This window comes from Hippoglossus hippoglossus, chromosome 10 (genome assembly GCF_009819705.1).
Source record: "Hippoglossus hippoglossus isolate fHipHip1 chromosome 10, fHipHip1.pri, whole genome shotgun sequence".
Taxonomy (NCBI): Eukaryota; Metazoa; Chordata; class Actinopteri; order Pleuronectiformes; family Pleuronectidae; genus Hippoglossus; species Hippoglossus hippoglossus.
In genome coordinates, this window is record NC_047160.1 from 13,354,129 (window position 1) to 13,371,330 (window position 17,202).

The 17,202-nt window shown below is 41.1% G+C and overlaps 2 protein-coding genes across 2 annotated transcripts; one reads left to right on the forward strand and one right to left on the reverse strand.

Moving 5' to 3' along the window:
- The first annotated feature begins 10 nt into the window (after nt 1-10).
- Nucleotides 11-7,886, forward strand: si:ch211-114c17.1 (pre-mRNA-processing factor 39). Its single transcript, XM_034597869.1, has 15 exons — nt 11-139; nt 2,187-2,437; nt 2,608-2,733; nt 2,831-2,949; nt 3,304-3,471; nt 3,687-3,867; nt 3,989-4,093; nt 4,288-4,405; nt 4,499-4,653; nt 4,819-4,945; nt 5,131-5,402; nt 5,835-6,019; nt 6,324-6,398; nt 6,880-7,051; nt 7,202-7,886. The coding sequence occupies exons 1-15, from the start codon at nt 52-54 to the stop codon at nt 7,271-7,273; spliced, it is 2,214 nt and encodes a 737-aa protein (XP_034453760.1). The 5' UTR covers nt 11-51; the 3' UTR covers nt 7,274-7,886.
- A 1,639-nt stretch (nt 7,887-9,525) lies between these two features.
- On the reverse strand, nt 9,526-13,786 carry ubxn1 (UBX domain protein 1). Its single transcript, XM_034597935.1, has 10 exons — nt 13,701-13,786; nt 13,210-13,274; nt 13,058-13,111; nt 12,749-12,876; nt 12,120-12,201; nt 11,764-11,955; nt 11,309-11,360; nt 11,064-11,186; nt 10,801-10,984; nt 9,526-10,148 (listed from the first exon to the last, which is right to left on the reverse strand). Exons 2-10 carry the CDS (start codon nt 13,266-13,268, stop codon nt 10,108-10,110), a joined length of 915 nt encoding a protein of 304 aa, XP_034453826.1. The 5' UTR covers nt 13,269-13,274; nt 13,701-13,786; the 3' UTR covers nt 9,526-10,107.
- Between the last annotated feature and the right edge of the window lie 3,416 nt (nt 13,787-17,202).

The window sequence follows — 17,202 nt, forward strand, 5'->3', positions numbered from 1 at the left end:
AATGACAGTTTTCATCGTTTGTGTATTTTCGTCATCTGCGTCTTGTCGCGAATGGATGACGTCAGCAAGACGTTTTTCATCATGGCGGCGGAAGGCGGCGAAGAGCTGAGCGGCAACGGGGAGCTCGAGGAGTCTCCAGGTTAGTTTGATAAACATGCGTCCACTTCACCACGTGCACATGTGTGTGAAGCTCCACGTGTATGTGCAGTTCCACATGTGTGTGTGGACCCTGGCCTCACGTGCGGGTGTGTTCAGTGAAGACCTGTTTCTGTGGGCAAGCGTCAGAAGCTAAGCTAGGCTAACGTGACTCCAGCGCCACAGTGTGTCTGTGAACTAACTTGAACCAACATGAACTCACCTCCCTTTGTTTATCGAGGGTTTTTATCACGTTTCATCACAAACTGCATGAATGACGTCCGCCACAGCTCGAACACACACAAACATCCTGCAGCCCGAGCTCAGGGCTCTGAGCGGTTTAATGAATGAAACCTACCTGGACAGGTGGAGACATGTTACAAGGATAAAAGCTCTGAGATCAGATGATCATCTGTTAGTCTCACTGCGGGGAAATCTGCCTCGTTACAGTATTAAAGAGAACCGTCAACATAGAAACATCAGTAAAGTAAACATGCAAAACAAACACAAGAAATAGTACTTTTTTGATTCTTGTTGTTCCGGGCTTGTACCCTCATGGTTGAATGCACTTATTGTAAGTCGCTTTGGACAAAAGTGTCAGCTAAATTAAATGTAATGTAATGTAACAAGGAAGTTAATCAAATGTAAATAATATATACAGAATGTCTACAATCCAAACACAATATACAAGGTGGAAACATAATGTATGCAGTGTAAACAGAAATTATATAATGTAAACAGAATATATCCAGTGAAATCTGAATATATATATATAAGGTGTAAACAGAATATATCAGAATGTATTCAGTGTAAACAGAATGTATTCAGTGTATCAGGATTGCAGTTGCACTGATAGAAATGAGTCTTGCACAGTTAATGAAGTGAAATCTGAGTGAGTTTATAGTGCAGGTCCAGAATTAGACTGATACTGATTGAGTTTTTTGATTTGTTGGATGTTTTCATCATCATTTGTGGATCAGCAGGTGCAGGCAGTTACTACACTTTCAGTTTCACCTGCACAACAGGTTTGACAACTGATTGTTAAAAATGTTTTTATCTTTGACACACAAACGCATAAGAAACAGGACTTGGATATGTACACATGCGCAACCTTATTGTTGGTCTTTTTTCAGGAAGCATAAAAAAGGAAAGAAAGAATGACTTCAAATTGCATTCAATTGGCCAATGCCTTTTTCTTATCGAGGTTGAATGCAGTTTTCTAATCTGCATTCAACCTGTCAAAGAGCATATCAATAGATGTTTGCTTTGTATTCATTTAGCACCACACCTCATGAACCATGACGATTAGTGTGAGGGAGGGTTAATTAAAGTGTAAAAACAGGCTAAATGCTTGTCAGGGTGCACTTCAGCCAGCTACAAAAATGACAACACAGCAACCTGAGTTATGTAAAACAATACTTTGTTCTCATACATCTATTGGGTGAGAAAAGTTTTGGATATTTCTGATTTACTGGTTGACAGAGGGGTGTCAAGGCAGGCTGGTATATTCTTGTGCAGCTTATGCTTGTTTAGTTGTCAATGATCATGAAGTACTATTAGTCTTGACGTTATTAATACATTTCACAGTAAAATAGTACTGCGTCATAGTAAACTGAAATATCTGTTCAAAAGTCATTTTGGGGTTTCAGAAATTGTGGCTGAAAAAAGTATTTTTGATAATTTTCTGATTTAATAGACCAAGCGATGAGTTAGGAAACTAACCAGTGGTGTAATCAATGATTTATTAGCAGCTAAAGTCAAATGCACCATCAAGCAAAAATGTCAAACATTTAGTGGTTTCAGCTTCTCACATTTGTGAGAAATTGCTTCTTTTTCTGCTCTTAAATATTATAAATTAAATAAAATATTTGGTTGTTGGTTGCTGTTTTGAAAGATAAATTGCTTAAACTAGACAAACGATCAATTGTGAAAATAATTGTTGATTGCAGAGCTGTGGACAGAACCAAGATCTTCATCTCAGTTAGTTGTAAAAGCAGCTTTCAATAGAGATTTATTTGAGATAAGAACCATTGATTTTCTACCCTCTTTAGCCATGGAGGCCTCTGAGGATCCCGCGTCGCCCCTATTTGAGATGGCTGAGATGTCAGAAGAGAACGGCAGTGCCACTGTGGCCCCTGAGGCTCCCGTGGACCTCGACCCTTCTTCCTTCTCCATGCCTCTGGCTGGGGAGGATGAGGAGGGAGAACTGCCTGCTGACTTCGAGCGTCTGTGGAAGGCCACCCAAGACAATCCTCATGACTTCACCAGCTGGACTGACCTGCTGCAATACTGTGAGCAAGAGGTATGTTGAGAGACAGAGGAAAACCAATGGTGTTGAGCTTAAGAAACCTTTTGTGTATATACCTCAGTAGTGATGCATTAGTGCCACTGTGAGGCCACAAAACATGTTTGGTCAGGAAGCCTGCTTTAGCCTCATGACATTTATCCATACATTTTCTCTCACCTGTTCAGAGTCACATGACAGCGTCACGCAGAGCGCTGGTGGCCTTCCTCGCTAGCTACCCGCTCTGTTACGGCTACTGGAAGAAATACACTGATCTGGAGCGCCGTGCAGGCTACAACAGCAAAGCAGAGGAGGTAAAACAGCAGTGAGGGTGTTAATGAAGTGAAATAAAGAAGTGTTTTTTTACAGTTTCTTATGTGTCCATGTTCATGGCTGTGGTATGTGTGTTAGGTGTGTATTCAGGGTCTTCAGGCAATCCCTCTGAGTGTAGATCTGTGGATCCACTACATCAATCTGTTGCTGGGAACACTGGACATGAACCTGACCGAGTCACCAATGCGGATTCGCAGGTAGACAAACGCACACGTATGAATTAAAGTCATATTTGTAATTTTTGTTTTCACCAGGATTGGTGAGATTTTGATCTCATACAAGAGGTATCACTGTTTGTTTAACACAGGTCATGTAGATTACGTCTCCAGTGCTGAGCTCAGCTTTTGCCTTAGCTAAATAGTTTTCAATTTAACTTCTATGGAATTGATAGCAGATAAACTACATTAATTTTACTAAGCTATTCTTTGCTAACTTTTAAAGTAAACTCTATCTATATAATCTGCTGTTTGATTTGCCTCTGATCCTCCACACTTGGAGACAAACAGAAAGTTGTTTTCGTGTTTTAATGGTTTTCTGGTCTCGGCCCTCAGTGTTTTTGAGGATGCGGTTGTGGCAGCAGGTCTGGACTTCCACTCAGACCGGCTTTGGGATCTGTATGTTGAGTGGGAGAAGGAGCAGGGGAACATGAAGAACGCAACAGCCATCCTGGACAGAGTCCTCAAAGTCCCCACCCAGCTCTACAACACGCACTACGACAAGTGAGACCACACACACATACACAGACCAAATAGTACCCAGCCAGAATTTCTTATTATACATTCAGCAGTAGTTTCTTTATTAATAGATACAATAAATCAACACTGTTGTAATCTTTTGAATGTTCTTCCACATTGAGTTTCATCTCCTTTATTAGTCTTTTCTTCTCTCATGACTTTCATTTTGTGTCCTGCTCTGTCCTCCTCACTCCCTTTAGGTTCAAGGAGCACCTGAACAGCCTTGAGCCCAAAGAGGTGCTTTCCCCGGAGGAGTACGATGAGCTGAGGACGTTGTGCCGTCAGAGTCAGAAGGCTGAGCGCGCTGAGCAAGCCCAGGAGGATGAGGCGGAGAGGCCGCCGGGGGAGGAAGAGCCGGCCACACCTGAGGGCACAGACACAGTGAGTAACTATCTGATTAGTTTTCACTCAACCCTGAGAAGAGTTTAGTTAGTTTAACCATAAAATAAAGTAGTTCGATATAAATTCTTCTTATAATTTTTTTTTTTGTCCCTGTGTTTAGGAGGAACTGATACAGAAGATCAGGGAACAAGTGCTGGTTCGCAGGGACAAAGTGTACCAGGACAACGAAGGAGAAGTTCGTCAAAGATGGCACTTTGAAGATGCTGTGAGTTGTGTTTTTCCAATGAACCTCCAGTTCTTTATTGTATATTTTAATCTTTTTGTGCTTATACTCCCTTTATTTTCTTTTAAAGTATTTGAGTTCACCCACATTAATTAAATTGCACTCCTCCCACCCACTTGGTGCTTCATCAAAAACACATCTGATTTTGCCTCCATTTCTCTCTCTCCATCGTGCAGATCAAGCGGCCGTACTTCCACGTCAAGTCACTTGACCGTCATCAGCTGCGAGCCTGGCACTCATACCTGGACTGGGAGATCGCTCAGCTGAACAAGGACACCAAAGACCCTGATCAAGGTGAATAAAAGCATGATGATGTCTTCGTAGTTTCGTGAACTTGTGTCAACATCTGGAAGCATTTGCAGTTTTGACACCACTTTCTTCTACTAGATCCAAGTCAGGCAGCCACAGAGGGGTCAGAGGTCACTGTTCAGCCCCATGAAGTGTCAGAGGAAGCTGCAGTCGCCCACGATGACCACAGGGTTCGCATCCTGTCTGAGCGATGTCTGATCGCTTGTGCTCTGTATGAGGAGTTCTGGATGAGGGTAAGAAAAAAGTGTGTTTAAGAAACGCACGCACATGTAGAGAAATATTCCTAAAATCACATATTATCCTTTATTGTTGATTAATGTCTTTTGTGCATGTGCTTGATAACTTAAAAAGGTGTGTGTGAGAGATCTGCTTAACGTGTGCTGGTGTGTGTTGTTTAGTACATTCAGTACCTGGAGCCTCAGAGTGTTGACGAAGCTCGAGCTGTTTTCAAACGAGCCTCTGAGGTTCACCTGACGCACAAACCCAACATCCACATGCAGTGGGCCACCTTTGAGGAGAGGCACGGTACGACACTTTTTTTACTGTCTTGAACTCATCTTTTACATTCATGATCATCGTTATTATGAGCACAAACTACATGTTGGACCCACAAGTAAAACTCCATAGATGTCTTTGTAGAGTCCTTTCCTGAAACTATACAAAGTTTGTATTCCACATTTTGTCACCACCACCTTCATCTTCTCCATCAGGTGATTTAACCGAGGCTCGGCGAGTGCTGGAGGCCCTGGAGAAAAATCTGCCGGGGTTGGCGGTGGTCTGTCTCCGCCGGGCTGCTCTGGAGAGACGAGCAGGCAACCTGGAAAAATCCGAGGCCTTGCTGCAGGAGGCGGTGGCTGGATCCAAAGAGAAGCCCACGTTGCACGCTTTCTACTCCATCAAGCTGGCTCGCCTGCTACTGAAACTGGGCCGGAACCCCAGCAAAGCCCGCAGAGTTTTACAGGAGGCGCTGGAGATTAGTCCGGTGAGATAATTAACACACACCCCCAGTAACACCCACAAATATTTCAGCAAATAATTTCATTACAGGACTTCGATCTTCTCTCGTTCCTTAAATTGAAAAAAACGTTAAAATGTAAAGGATGTGAAAGATATTTTTACATCACATTGGTGGCTGGAAGTTAATCTTGATTTTGTGACATCTTGAGGTTGCACACCAAACGTTCAGATTGTCCATCAGCTACACATTTAACAACGATTGACTGAATGATAATGTCCCCTCCTAGTTTCCAATAACTGAAAGTACCAGGTGGTAATCATCTCATTTGCTGTATAAATGATGTGTTTACATCGTCACATCCTGGTGAATGAATTTCACCATATTTGTAACTCGGGGAGTAAAACCTTAGTGCTGGAGACACATAGCTCTTGTTTTAAATGCCTCTCTTCTCCTCAGGATAATGATAAACTGCACTTGAACCTGTTGGAGCTGGAGGTGTCCGGGGACCCCTGGGCCTCAGCGGAGGCGGTGCAGGAGTGTGTGACACGTGCTCTTGCAGCTCCCCTCACCTCACACACCAAGATCCTCTTCTCTCAGAGAGGTCTGCAGTTTGCAGAGGACTACAGCAACTCTATTGAGAGGTCATTAAATATTGTAAAACATGTTCAACATTTTCATTGATTTCTCAAACGGGCATGTTTAGGGGACTGATTATAGTGTGTGTGATTTAGTGCCAATCCAAATTATCCAGGATCCATTGAATTTAAATGTGGTTTCATAAGGGAACTGTTGGGCTTTTGTGGAGGTATGTGCTGTGCTGAGTTCTAGTTCTAGTTAGCAAATATTTTGTATCAAATATCAGTCATGTAAACCCTTATTGTATCTAACAAACCATTCATCTTGTTTGACCTGACTGTTCTTCTTCATTGCCTCTGCCCTCTGCAGTGTGCTGTCTGTCTTTGAGGAGCATCAGAAACTGGTGAAGGAGCTCGGTGGAACAAAGAGAGGAGCAGAAAACGGGTGAGAGGAGAACCTTATGTTCTTGTGAATGTAATATACCAGGAGCACCCATAGGGATTTTCATTACATCTGCATACACTTGGAATCAGAAATGACCAGATCAGAATTTGGAGGTCAATGGTCAAGGTTACTGTGACCTCACAAAACTTTTCTTTGTGATCGTGTTATCCTGAGATCGACTAGAGTATTATTTTACATTTCTCTGCCTTAAGAAGATTTCTTCAAAGTTTGACAATTTCAAAGATTAACTGATTAGATTTCAGTGATCAAAGATCACGGAGACCTTGTGACATTGGACAAAAAATATATGTGGAATGAAACTGCACTGGTTGGCAGAGGCATACAACTACAGGGCAGTTATGCATTACATATCAGAGTTGTGGCTGTGATCTTACAGAGATGATTCATAGCACTGATAATGAGGATGATTTTGAGTAGGTTGAAGTGTTTTCTTGCTGTTGATTCAGTGTTTGTTTTTTAGGGATGAGGATTCAGAGAAACTTGAAAAAAGCGAGGACGACTCTGCTGTTTCCGTGTCCACACAAGTCCCCCCCACCGTGCCGCACGTCCCGATAACCACACCCCCTCCTCCTGTGATGGGCACCGACATGAGCGCACAGGCCGGCTACGGAGGATACGGCAACTGGTACCAGGTAAAAATAATCTTAACACAGACAGCTATATTCTGAAAATAAAAGATTGATTTTGTAAATCTGTCAACAAACACCCTAAAGACGAGCTGGTTAGGGTGGGTGCACACCTCGACATGTTTTAATTTCCTGTGTGTGATGATTAATTTCCAGCAATCGCAGTACGGCAACTACGGTTATCAGAACACCTGGAACTACAACCAGGGCTTCTATCCTCCCAGCTAAAGAGAACGACGACTGTGGTACCCAGAGCCCACAGGAAGCAGTTTGACCCAGGACGACTTCTCAGCTGAACAACAAACTGAAGCAAGCTTTCCTCTCCGTCCGTCCTCCGAGTTGTGGATGTGTGAAAACAAGAGGCTGGAGTGGAGCTCTTTTTAGCATGTCGTGTCATTTCAGTGTTGAGTCTGAGGGACTGATGGGAAGACGATGAAAACCGTGACATTCATCTTCAGTACATCGATGTCTCTGCATTTTAATCAGAACTATTTTTGTATTTGTTTGCAAGGCAGCCCCTTTGCTCGTGTTTTAAAGTTACCAAGTTTGTCCACAATTCTTCAGGTGACGTATGATTGACATTTTGTACCATTCCACACAATAGGCTTTTTTTTTTTTCCTAATGTATATAAAGTTGTTTTATAGTGTGTCACAACAGCTCTCCCTTGTGTTGAGTGTCTTTATTTGCTATTATACTAAAACCTGAGGCCTGTGTGTCCTGCTCCGTACTCTGTAGTTCCTCCACTGTGTATTCCTGCTCATAGAGGTAACCCTGAATGTTTGAGGCCAGAACCACTCTCAAAATCCTTTTCTTCCATATCAGTGAGAAAATTGCCTTCTGCGATGGTCCTCTTTTTTTTGTAGCGGATTGATTTCCACCAGTGTGTTTGGATTCTGGTGCCGCCCCTCTCCCGATCCCACTGTCAGTGGGCGGTTACATGAAAACAACACAAGTGCATGTTGTAGTTTCAGAGAAACTGGCAAAAGTCCGTCAGTGATACAAAAATCCTCCCGACAGACTTTGGGCAACAAAAGATCCGTCATCTCTGTCAAGGCAACGCAGTGGGAAATGGAATATTTCTCATTTTCATGAACTTTTGATTTTAAAACCATACAAAGTTGACAATTTGCATATTGCTTATCTTCATATAGGTTTGATTTTATAACCATACATAGTTGACAATCTGCAGAGTTGTCTTTCAAGAGTCTGGAAATTTCTGTGAGTCATTATACTGCCTAAAATATCATGTAATTTCATTAGCTGAATGTAAACTGTAACTTTCAGTAGGTAAAACACTCAGACTCTTTTTATTACATCATTACCAGTCCATGTACAGTATGTCTGACCTTCTCAGTGCTATATTAAGAAAACTGGGGGCGATATGGTATCACCCAACAGAACTTTAGAAGAAGTAAGTTGAGGGTAATGCTTCCTTCTTTTAATTTACCAATAAGTTTGATAATCAGAATATTATAAGTCACTAGAATCAATATCAGTGCTTTCCACAAGCGCTGGCTGTTGACCAAGTAGCCCATTGAAGTCCGGCCAGTTACTTTATTAAGTCTCATTGTGGCCTTTAATTTTTATTCTGTTTGATGTGTGTAATTGGCCATATTCACTGTGCATGTGAGAGAATTAGCGCCTCGAACATCGCGTTAGACAAACTCAAAAATGTACAATAATTTAGATCTGTGTATATAATGGAACGGTGGCATTACAATGTACCAGAAGAACCAAATGTGGGCTTTTACAGATCATTTTTTACTACTCTATATCCTTGTGGGAGAACCTGAATATTTTTCTAATGGTATTTCAAATGATAATGTAATAATGAGTCACCAGTTGTAGCAAAAACCTAGAGGATTATCCCCTTCATCTGCAACTACCTTCGGTTGTATTGAACTTTATAGTGAGTGTCAGCTTATTGTTTAGCTGGCTTCTTTAAAATCCTGCTGTGCACTTCCTGCTCAGCACCAAGCCACATGCTGGTGTACACAGAGGAGCATTTAGCAGCCTGAGTCAGATATTTCCCTCAGGAGTTGGTGGACACCAAAAGCCAAAACTCATAGAGGAAACATTGGACTTGACATCTATCAGATTCACACAAACGTGACTCCAGATGATTTAACGTTGCTCTTTACCTGCTGGATGTGTAAATAAGCAAAGAAATGTTCTAATAATATTGTCACATCGACTTAAACTGTGATGTTATGTTAATGTTGTGTCCACAGCTGGTTTCTGCTGCTCCTAAAGAGACCAAAAACTCATTGACTGCAGGTTTAAGTTAAAACTAGAGCCTCTGAAAGCTGCTGACTCTAGAAACCAGGTGGCTGCTTCACAACATAACATGTTATTTCTGTCCAAGCGTTACAATAAGTGGTGAGTCTGCATGCACAATACCATATACTGTATTCAAATTATAAAACAAAGTAGGAATACTTAATTCGATTTTTAGGAAAGAAATATCCAGTTCACATCATAATTCTCCAAGTCAGCTTTATTGTAAGTAGATTCTTGGTGATAATGCCGACGTCAGTGTCATATTTTAAGTTATAAAAAAAGTAGAATGTCACAAAATCAGGAAGATTGTGGGGATTAAATTTAAGGCTCTTTCAGAACCAATCGAGCAGGTCATGTGTGGTGCTTTGCTGCAAGAATCAAGTTAAAACTGAACGATATTGTTCTGTACTGTTGTCGACAAAACGTGTTGCTGAAACGATGTGCGGTGCTCCTTGAAGCAGTATCAGTCAGTAGCCAGCTACCCCCACTCTGTTTCTAATTGATAAATTATCAAACTCACTGCACTCACAAGTCTATAGTCAGTGAGATCAGCCCAGAATGTCAAGGGGCTGCTTTCAGTTTGTGTTGAAAAATATTTGTTACTATAGACAGTCTAAACACAGCCTCCAGCTCCCTCTCTGGTTCTTTAGTTCAGTTAGCTGGCTTATTGAGTGATACTAAAACATGGCAGCTCTGTTCCTGGATCAGTCTGCTCCTGGTGTTTCTGGTGGTGAAGAGGTGGAAGTAGTGAGGTAGGCTCACAGAGCAGATCCTCCCGGTCTCACTTTTTGATAACAACCAGCACAGCTGAAGGCACCAAACCTAAAAATTGACAGAGAGGAAAGTTGAGAAAAAATGTGCGACACAGTCTGTGGGTGTCTGAGCAGAGACCACGTGTGATCATGTGAACAAACTTTTATACCTTTCAGAACGTTTGTATGTCTGACCAACCAAAAAGCCATTATCACGTTTGTTTCAGGTGCATGTTACCTCCAATTCCTCCTGGTATGAGCCTGGGATCTGTGTCTGAATATGTCCTGTGAACAATGGGCCTTCCACCTCCACCAAGCAGATTATGTTTCCACTGTCTGTTTGTCAGCAGGATGATGCAACAACTGCTGAACAGATTTCCATGGAACTTGGTCGAAGGATGGGAAATGAGCCAACTAGGGACATTAAACTGTTTGGCTGCATTTGTATCTTGCATCAAAATATTCAGACAAAGATCACCAGGTGAACACTAGAACGCGGCTTGGGACAACCTGATTATTGAGCAGTGAAATCTAACCCAGTCTGACCACGACCTGAAAGGCATTCCTTTCTTTGTGTCCAAAACAAACCCGAGCCTGATGCTTTCCCCGTTTGCAGTGCAGTGAAAAAAAGCCCAGCTACAATGCTCCTTGCTGCAGTCGTACACTATGCTATGATGGAACCCACAGCTTTCCCTATTCCCATTCCATGGCCCAGTGCTCACCCAGCTCTTTCAGGGGCTTCTCCATGTCCAGTTCGGTGTAGACGTGTCGGGGATATGGCGAGAGCAGCGTGAAGTCCTGACCCTCAGGTGTGTTGCCGTTCACCTGCACGTAGACGCGCACCGCCGCCAGTGGCTCCTGGGCCTTGAAGACTGTCGTTATGGTTGAGCCGTCCAGCAGACGTACCTGTGAAGAGCGATATTTTCATCAGTTTGACTAACACTAAAAACTTGGTCTAAACTAATGATGGGTCCTAAGGCTGTACCTGTATCCTGGACATATCATAATCCCTCTTAGTGAGCGGAGGACCCTGACTGGTGGGTGATGATGGGCTGGGCTGGGCAGGCTGGGACGATGTAGCCGCGCTCTGGGGCCCTCCAACTCCAAACTAGACAGGACAAAAAAATCAACCGTCATCCAAGTTACTGGTTTCATCAAAAGTGAAAATAGAACGAAATGGGAAGTGAACAAGATTAAAGGAAAAGGGAATTACACTAATGACAGCGTTACCTTTTGCGCTCGCTCCTCTCGGTCTCGTGCAATCTTGTCTTTAACCCTTTGCCTGACAGAAAATAAACATAAGCAACACAATGACATTGAGAATATGATTGAAAAGATTTGTAACCTTTGGGAGTTTAGTGAAAATGTTGGTTCATACTGGCTACATTGGTCCTGAGCCATAAGTTTCTTAGCTGACACATTGCTATGAGCTTCCCACCATGAATTTTCTCAAATGGGATTATTCCTACTTTTATCTAAGATATAAAAATAAAACAGCATTCAAGGCTGATTATCAGACTATCATCAATTGGCCTTTTTTTTTTTACATCTTTCTCTTTGGCCTCCTTGCGGTCATGAAAATATTTTCAAACAAGTGGAAACATTGGCTCATTGAGGTCATTTAACTACGGCTGGTTTATTAAACCTACCCTTGCTTACTCAGATGTTTTTAATGAAGATGTTACCTCGCCATTTTGTCCTCCATCTTCTCTTTCATGCGCTGGTCGGCTAACTTCTTCATATCATCGTCCTGGATTTTCTGGCGGATTTGCTGCAGTTCTTGGCCCTGCCTCCTCCGGTACTTCTCCCTATCCACCTCTTCTGCCCGCTCTCGCTCTCTCCTCTCCGCCTGCTTCACCCGCATCAGCTCTTCGAGCCTGAAAGAGACGAGAGTTTAATTACAAAGAGGCTCAGGCTTTCTCAAATTGTTCCCAGTCTACCTACACAGTTACTCTCTGGTTATATTTTTGTAGATAAAAGGTCATGGCCAACATCTGAAAATCTGCATGATCAGTAAAAGCAACTGTTAGTGCACTCTGACCTCTTAACTTGCTCAAGTTTCTCCTCCTCTGACATTGACTGCTTTGAACTGTCGTCCTCCTCATTGTAGAGCATATCTCCACCTGTTGTCAGTAAAGCCAAAACAAATGGACACGAGAAAGACCACATAATATTAAGTTCAGTGAAAATAAACAGCGACAGCCACGTAATTTTACCGAAGCTATTTAAAAGATTATTTTCCCTTTACAGATAGAAATGACATGTTAAGGAACAAGTGACAAAAATACGTGGTCCATATGAATAAAAAATACTCTTTCACATTGTATATAAAATCTATTAAGAAACTCTATAAATAAAATAACCAATTGGATTATGTCTGATTATGTCTAATCATGTGAGTACCTGGCAAATTAAGAATCTGTTGCAAACACACAGAAATACAGTGCACAATGATCTCATAACCAGCACCCAGAAATATCAGAAGATAGTTACCATGGTACAAATATCTTAAAAAATATATGACGGTAGACTAATTCGTAATGTCCAAAGTTACGTGTCGTCATACAGTTCATATCTAAAGTAGGTATTTTGTTTTAATGGTGGTGTCTGGCATGTTTCCATCTTATTATCAGGGCAATTCCTGCCCTCAAAAAGCCCAACATTACTGACCTTCAGTGGCGTCAGCTAGTGTGGGCTGCTCTGTGCTCGTCTGGCTTTCTGCATCTCCTCCCAGGACAGTGGCCACAGGCGGCACATAGGGCTCATCGATGTCAGGGTCGTTCTCATGTTCCATTAACCTGCAGGAAGCACATCACAAGACGAAAGGAGAGGGCTGAACTGTTGTGAATCCCTCAAACAGGAGAACACAGGGGAATAAGAGGCACTGGGTGGCTCTACAGGGACGTGTGGAACTGGACTGGGGCACTGAGGTTTAGAAAAACTGGAGCAGCTGTGTTATTTGCTTTCTGTCTGACTCACCAGTCCATGGCCTGTTCTATCCCCTGGTTTCCTGTGTTTGCCACTGCCTTCTCCCTACAGACACAGAGACAACAGGACATGCAGGGTCACTGTGGCGTTTCACTTGAAATCACATGAACCAGGAACCAGTTATTGGATGTGTCGTCACTCACGCTCTGTTTCTCTCGAAGCCCATCTCCAGCAGGCTCTCTAGTGTTGTTAACTCTGCCATTTTGACCTGAAACAGATGGTAAACACGCCACCACAATCACTGGGGTTTCATTATTAACATGTGGCCATATTGTTACCGTGCCGGTGATAAAAAGGAAAATCATAATATCACAGACTTCAGCACAACACATTTTCTCTGGCTCAGCGCTTTGTAGAGGATTATGTCTCTAGTTGAAGCTTTTCAATATCATAACCAACGTAGAGATGGGAGCTAAAATTAGCATCAATGTGGCTAACGTTGAGATTACGAAAGCTAGCTGGGGAGGCTAGCACGATAAAACACGACCAGGAAGTCTCAGACGCGCTCCGTCACTTAACCCACGAGTGTGTGTTTGTATGTTACACGTTAAGGTACACACGAGTGTTGTTCTTTTCCCCACACGGCTAATATAAGCTAATAAACCAGTTGAGACAACGTTAGTTAGCTACTCACACATCAGCCAACACCGCTTCAAGAGTACGAGAGCCTACATGGGTCAAACCGAACGGAACGAGATTATCAAACTGCAAACCCAAAACCCAACGGTATCCTTTTTTTAAAGTAAAGTCACGTGTTTGTGCGTTTTCTCGTTATTTATTTGTGACAAACTTGAAGTAGTATTTTAACTGTTTAGTCAGTTAAGATAGAGCTAATTTGAATTACTTTCTGATCTTCATGATACATTTATAGAAATATATAAGTATAAATTATGTAAAGTACAATATTTGGTTCTAAAATACAGTGGTTTAAAGATATAATGCACATTAAAATGGAAATACTCTCGTAAATAATATTACTTTAAGCAATATATAAGTACAGCATACTCCAAAATCACTCACTGTGTTTCAGTTTTCTTTGTTCTTCAAGAAAATGGCCAAACCTTTACTTTCTAATGTGTCTGAGTCTTATAAACTAGATCAGAACAGACTGAACTCAATTAAACCTTTTCAGTTTCATTCTTACCAATTCAGTTTTAGGACTGTAGCTGATTCAACCTAACCTACCTAAACTATTTCCTGGGGTGTTCCCTATAGTAACACAGAAAACAATGAACGGCTCTTTGACTTATTCTTCTTGGTTTCATCATCTGTGAGTATCTCTCCATTAATATATATAATCAGTTCATTAGAATTACATCTGCTCCACAGGAGGTTTATCTCTGTAGGGTTGTAGAAAATATATCAGCAGAGAAAGGATTTAATGACTTTATAAAACAGCCTCAGATTGAAGAGGCCTGAGGCTGAATGGTGTTTCGTATTTGCTGTTCTTCATGTTGAATGATTGTATCCCATCTGCGTGAGTCCAAGGATGTTCAAACACGATGCAATTTGCTGAGTTTTAAGAGCAGGTTGGGTCTGTTACATATTTACAGTAAGTGTAATGATTAATTTGTTTCCCTCTCCCCCCCGCACAGTCTTAAGCAGCCCTCATTCACGACTCCACCATTACTCTGGGACAGACGTGTGTCTGCTCACGTCTGTGTCACTTCTTTTCTCTTTGAAAGGTTTGTCCACCTACTCTTTTTCCTTCTATGCACTTGTTTGCTTTTCCTCATACTTTGAATTGTTTTTCTTGTTGATCCTCCTCTTTTCTCTCAGAATTAATGAAATTAGCCCTGTGTGCTGCATTTACTTGGTGAGTATGAACTTTTTAAAATATATATTTCAATATAATAAACTCAAAGAAACTGTTTTATGCATATGCATCAAATATTTCATTTGTAAAGTATGGTACATATATAACAAAATTCTTGTTTATATTTAAACTGACATTTTGTATTTTGTATTGATAAATACTGTGCACCTACTCTGCCAGCAACCTGGGCAACTAGTCTTTGGGAATCCAATTACCCCAATTATAAATCACATTGAAAACGGCTATATAATTTGAAAAGACCCGAACTGCTATAAAGAGAAATACAAAATTTTGGCGAATTTATTGACACCTGTTATTATAAATGTAGGATCATTTTATAAATTGTGTTTTAGAATGATTTGAATAAATTTGCACATCTGTGAATGGGGCTTAAGTAAACTTTCCATGTTTCATTTCAATAACAGCAGGCCTTCTACCTGAAATATCGCTCCACCACAGCAACTGTTGCAGAGGAGGATTTTTGACATTGACTGGAATATCAATTGTTCTGGATATAAAATGTAATGTCCTTGGACTCTGAGGCCAACTGAATCCTGTGATAAGGGTAACCATAAAGATGTCTGGAGGTTATGAGTCAAGCCTGCAGAGCAAATGTCTTGATCACAATATCACACTTCTTCTCAAACTTGAATTCCTTGATTTCATAAACACATTAATTTGAATTTGAGCAAAGGTGTAAATGATAGAGAGCCTCAAACCTTCCAGTGGAATTGTCTGCTAAAGCAAATGAGCGAAGTTAAAGGACACAATTGGGGTAAAGGTCTCTTTATTCCTCCCTTTAATTGATTTATGGCTCTGTTTTTTTACAGAAGGAGAGGGTTAAGGGTCCAAGTTTACTCAGGATAAATGAAGACAGTCTGGAAAACTAGAGATATGAGGTGTACATGAGGAAATGAAGCGTGCTCCTGTTTACTACATGTCTTCAAAGCCATATCAATGCCAATATGTAAAAGATTAATTTGAATGGACTAAAGGCCAGGATTCATCTGATGGGGTGGCGCTCCCTTTCCATTCCTGGCACATTTTAACTAAGTGAATGACCCTGGTTTTATTGGGGTCGAAAGGGTGTCTTGTAACCTTAGATGCAGTAAAAACTAAGATCATGAGACATTAGCCTGAAGGGCATGATACTCAACTAACTGTGTATGAGGTGTGGGTTGTTTTATCACATGAGCTCATACATAAAATCTGTAGAGAAATGATTTTAATTAATGTTGTGATGCTCGACCAAAAGAGGGCAGCATTATTTCAAATGTGGGAAACTTGTGACACTGGTGCCATGTATGTTAAGTATGTAGTGTTGTGACATATTTATCTTTGAACCAGCGTTAGAATATGGCAGTTTAATAAATGATTCTGGCCTCGGCTGGAGACCTGAACATTACACTCATCATACATTATGTGATTATCTCAAATGAACATAATCACATGAGGATTATCACAACTGCAAATATTTCCAAGCAACTTCAATCTCTGTGTGTCATTGAATAATAGATGTCAGCAGAAAACTGCACAGCCAATCCTGTGGTGAAATAAATCCTGTTGAGCGCTGTCAGCTCTGTTGTTTCTGTGGGTCTCACCAGCTGTAACAGCATCTCCATATGGAAAAACTCTGGCCTCCAGTGGAGCTGCTGTTATCTCTGGAGGGACACCTTTTATCATCGAAATGCTGCCGGGACTCCGCTTACAACATCTGACTTTCAAAAGTTAATACAGTTACACCTGCTATTAGTTGTTTCTTCCATTCAATTTCTCTTTCCTGCCTATTTCTGTACAGTTTGCTCTTTTTGATCAAATAAAGCAAATCCTGTAAATCCTGTATAACTTTCTTGATGTTTATTCCTCACACTGTTTGTGCAGAGAAAACACAACAATGATGTCGACAAACAACTCATTCTTCATTACATTATAGTATGTGTGTGCTATTTTTGCGCAAGCGGTTTGATATGACTGTTTGAAATTAAAACCAAAACAACATGTGACTATAAAGGCAACATTTCCAGTTAATGGTAATAAGTGACGGGGAGTTTTCCTCACATGAATGAATGTAAATTTTTGCTCAAATAACACATCAATGTCAAACAAACCTTTCCAATAATCAAACATAAAGTGCAAACATCAAAACTCAAAAAAGTTAATAAAATGAATGAAATAAAATCAATGATTAATTTGAAGGTCATAAAAGAAGCTGACAAGACATATACAGAAAAGATTACACTTCTCTCAGGCCCAAAACAGAAAAATATGAGAAATACACATCACCAATTCTGAGAAATACACAATATAACTTACGACCTTT